Here is a 3,613-nt window from a genome sequence, read left to right on the forward strand (position 1 = left end):
CGTGGCAGGAGAGCGGGCTTGCCTTGGGCCAAAGCTGCCCCAGGATGAAGTAGCCTAATAGGGTGGATACATGCTGGGAGGTTATCCCAGGATAAAGGTATTCCTCGTTTCCTCACAGTGCCCTTGGATCCAGCAGCAGCTTGCCCCAGCCCCAGGTTATGACCCCCCCGTACAGCAACCCCAGCCCTCAATTTGCAACCCCCGTGGCGCACTGCAGCATCCTCCTCCATCATCCGTAGCTAGTGACGGACACCCACCGGGATTAGGAGCGGCTGCCTCTTAAGGGATGCCGCAGCATCCCTTTACCTACAAGGATCCAGGAAAGCGCCTGGCCAGCAGCATTTAAGCTCAGCCCTCTCTTCCCCTCCGAATGCAGACAGCACCGGGAGCCCCTGCCGCTTGGCCTTTGTATCCTTGCTCTCCTTCCTCCGCGGCTCCCTGTGCGGAGGGCTTGAATAGGTCTGCAGCTTTTTGATCCTCAGCTCTGACTGCTGAAAACAAGCCTGTTAACGCAGCTGCAACAGGTAGGGCTTTCCCAGTAATGAGCTGTCCTGCTGCTCCCTGTAGAGGTGGCTCTGATATGGTTTCCTGCTCCGGCTGACTTCATGATCCCAAGATCCTGCCGGAGGGCAGCCCAGCTGAGAGGATGGTAGGGCAGGAGAGGGCTTGCCACGTTGCCCCGAGTGCCAGGATGCAGAGGCAGGGATGCTCTCCAGTACTAATACGAGCAGCTCTTGGGGTGGGTGGAAGAGCTGGCGAGGGGTGCAGGGTTAGGCTGTACTCTGCTTCCGGCTCCAAGGCAGAGAGCGGCGCTCCTGGCCGTGACAGCAGGTGGGAAGCAGCCCAGACAGGCAGAGGGCAAGAGGTACCCAGCTTCCCCCACAGATGGTAGGGGTGGTATTCAGGCTCCTGCATTGCAGTCAACTCCTAGAGCAGCTGCTGCTTCCCACTTCGAGAGAATTGCATGACAGCTGCTCGTGGGGACGTGCGCCAAGTTGCCTCTTGCAGCGATGGGGCCAGACCGGTGGTGGCTGACCCCTGCGTTGTGGCTGTGATAACCTGACCCCCTCCCCATGCCAGCTCATGGAAGAGGAAAGTTGGAAGGGACCTCAGGGGGTCACATCCAGTCCAACCCCCTGCTCCAAGCAGGACCAGCCCCAACTACAGCATCCCAGCCAGGGTTTTGTCTAACCCTCCAAGGACAGATATTTCACCACCTCTGGATAGCCTGCCCTCCTCACGTGAAAGTTTTTGCTAAACTGCCCTTGCAGCAACTGGATGCCATTGCTCCTTGCTTCATCACTAAAACCAGTCCAGCTCCATCCTCTTTGCAACGCCCCTGCAGGGCATTGAAGGCTGCTGGTCAATCCCCCCTCAGTCTTCTCTTCTGCAGGCTAAGTAAGCCCAGCTCCCCCAGCCCCACAACCACTTTCATTGTCAAGCTCTCTCCCAGGAAAGTATCTTAAACTTGTTACCGAGTCCCCTAACAGCTGCTATAATAGCCAGAGGCACGTGGATCCAGCAGGGTTAGGTGCAGAGGTAAGTGAGGCAGGGCTCCCCCTGCCCCTGGAGCAGTAATTCAGTTCAGGCCCCTGGACTTTGCTTCAAGCAGAGCAAATAAAGGGTGTTGAGGTCTCTCTCTAGGGGAGCATGGTACAGAGCTAAGGGATCTCTGACAGGAGCCAAACCAGGCTCCCCTGCTTTCCTTTGTGTCCCCAGCTTCTACCCAAGATCTCTTCCAGGTGCTCACGATGAGGTTGGTAACTGCAGAGACACGGTGCCAAGAGATAGGCCCTGGCAGACATGCAGTTCAAGAAGGGGTGGGGGAATGTAATCTTCCATCCCAAACATCACCATCTGTGCACTGCAGGATACAGGATGGTTATGAATCAGGCATTAGATCCCAATCGCACCTTACTTGCAAGGTAAAAACCAAGCTGTTCCCTAAACCCACTCCGTAACTCCATTTTAGGTGGATTACCTTTGCGGCTGGTTTACTGCACTGTTCTGCCTTAAGCCTAATTGCGCCTGGATTACTAGTGAAGGTATGATAAACCTGTTAACTGGCCAGGCAGATCCTGCCCTTCGACCCACCCCAAGTAACTAGAGGGAGTTGGCATTCCCCTCCATGCTGGGGCTAGGTGCTCCCCCCTGCAGCCCTGCCTTATGCACCAGGGGTTGAGGACTAGCTGATATGTACCCACAAGCATCACACCTCTGCCTAATGGAGGAAGGAGCCTAGGACTCAGGCCTGCTAGGATGCAGCAATGCAAGTGCCACTAACACAGCAGCAGGCACCATCTTAGAGACAAGCTTTAATTAAATTGCACAATAAATATAGTTTACACAGAGCATGAGACACCAGTGACCAAGCACCACGGGGCGAGGCCAGCTCGCTGCAGAGGATGCCCTGCTCCCAGTCAGTGCACAGCCATCACCAGTTGCAGGATATACAAGGAGGGGCTCTGGGCTTATAGCATGCACTGTAGTCAGTCACCTCCCCCCGCCCAGACTCCAGCCAGCCCTGTCTACCCCCACCCCTCAAGAGCCAGGGCAGGACCCTGATCTCCCACCCTGCCTCCTGCACCCCGTGGAAGCAGCAAGGGGAAGGATGCAACTGTCAGAGTCCAGGATATCACTGAAGCAGGATCCTCCTCACTGCAGCATCATCCTGGCAGGGAGGGGTAGAAGCTGCCGCTGCAGGAAACCCCCTTCTCTCTCCTCTTCCTCCTTCTGCTCCTCCGTGGCATCCAGAAGCTGCTGCACGTAGCAGGAGCTGCCGAGGAGCACATGGCCCGTGGCTTGCATGGTGAAGAGAGTCCAGCGCAGGGCTTCCCTGGAGACAGGGAGCAGGTAAGCAGTCAGCCCATAGGCCTGCCAGGGCACAGGCCTCCCAGCCAGCTAAGAGCATCCTTCCTGGAGCCCCTGCCATCCTGAGCCTGGGGGTGCTGAGCTGCCCCTGCTTATGCCACCATGGGCTTTGCAGGGGGAGCTGGAGCTGTGCAAAGGCAGTGTTAGCCCACAGCCCTCAGAAGAGCAGGCTGGTAGGAGAGACCCCCCACCACAAGTGGGGATAGGGTCCTCCCCACCCAGAGCAACCACCCCCACCCCCAAAACTCACTTCACCAAACGTTTGGCCCCGTAGCAGTGCAGGTCATAGGACATGCTGTATGTGCCATACAGCGTGGCCTTGACATTGAGGCAGCCCAGGTCCTGGGGGCTGGTCTTGTAGAGGTCGAAAGTGACACAGGCCACGTCGATGCGCCGCCGGGGCTTGCGGGACAGGAGCAACTGGTAGCCAGGGGTCTGCAAGGGGCAGTGCCTGGGTTAAAGCAGGCCCAGCCCAGCCAAACAGGTGGGGCTCCAGGCTGGGTGGCTGCAGTCCTAGGGGGCAGGGGGAGCCCAGCCCAGGGCACCATGGCCAGCAGGAGGTAGGGAAAAAAAAGTGCCCCATGCTTGCCAGAGCTGCTACCCCCACGCTCACCTTGGCTGGGGCCCAGGTCTGCCCCTTGCCTAGGGCCATGAGCACAGTGCCATCCTCCAGGGTCTGGAAAAACTCCTCGGTCTCCACCGTTGTGCCGTCCTCATCCAGCACCACCGAGACGGAGCCCAC

General features: G+C 58.1%; 1 protein-coding gene across 1 annotated transcript in view; it reads right to left on the reverse strand.

Moving 5' to 3' along the window:
- Nucleotides 1-2,304: 2,304 nt before the first annotated feature.
- LOC109310705 (cell death activator CIDE-3-like) overlaps nt 2,305-3,613 on the reverse strand; it is a 3,093-nt gene continuing 1,784 nt past the window's right edge. The window contains 4 exon segments of the mRNA XM_019536012.1: nt 2,305-2,836; nt 3,122-3,306; nt 3,485-3,598; nt 3,601-3,613. The exon segment at nt 3,601-3,613 is cut by the window's right edge and continues 207 nt beyond it. Of these exon segments, the coding sequence (XP_019391557.1) occupies nt 2,656-2,836; nt 3,122-3,306; nt 3,485-3,598; nt 3,601-3,613 (493 nt within the window). The 3' untranslated portion in view covers nt 2,305-2,655.

This window comes from Crocodylus porosus, unplaced genomic scaffold (genome assembly GCF_001723895.1).
Source record: "Crocodylus porosus isolate Cpor-Errol unplaced genomic scaffold, CroPor_comp1, whole genome shotgun sequence".
NCBI lineage: Eukaryota > Metazoa > Chordata > Crocodylia > Crocodylidae > Crocodylus > Crocodylus porosus.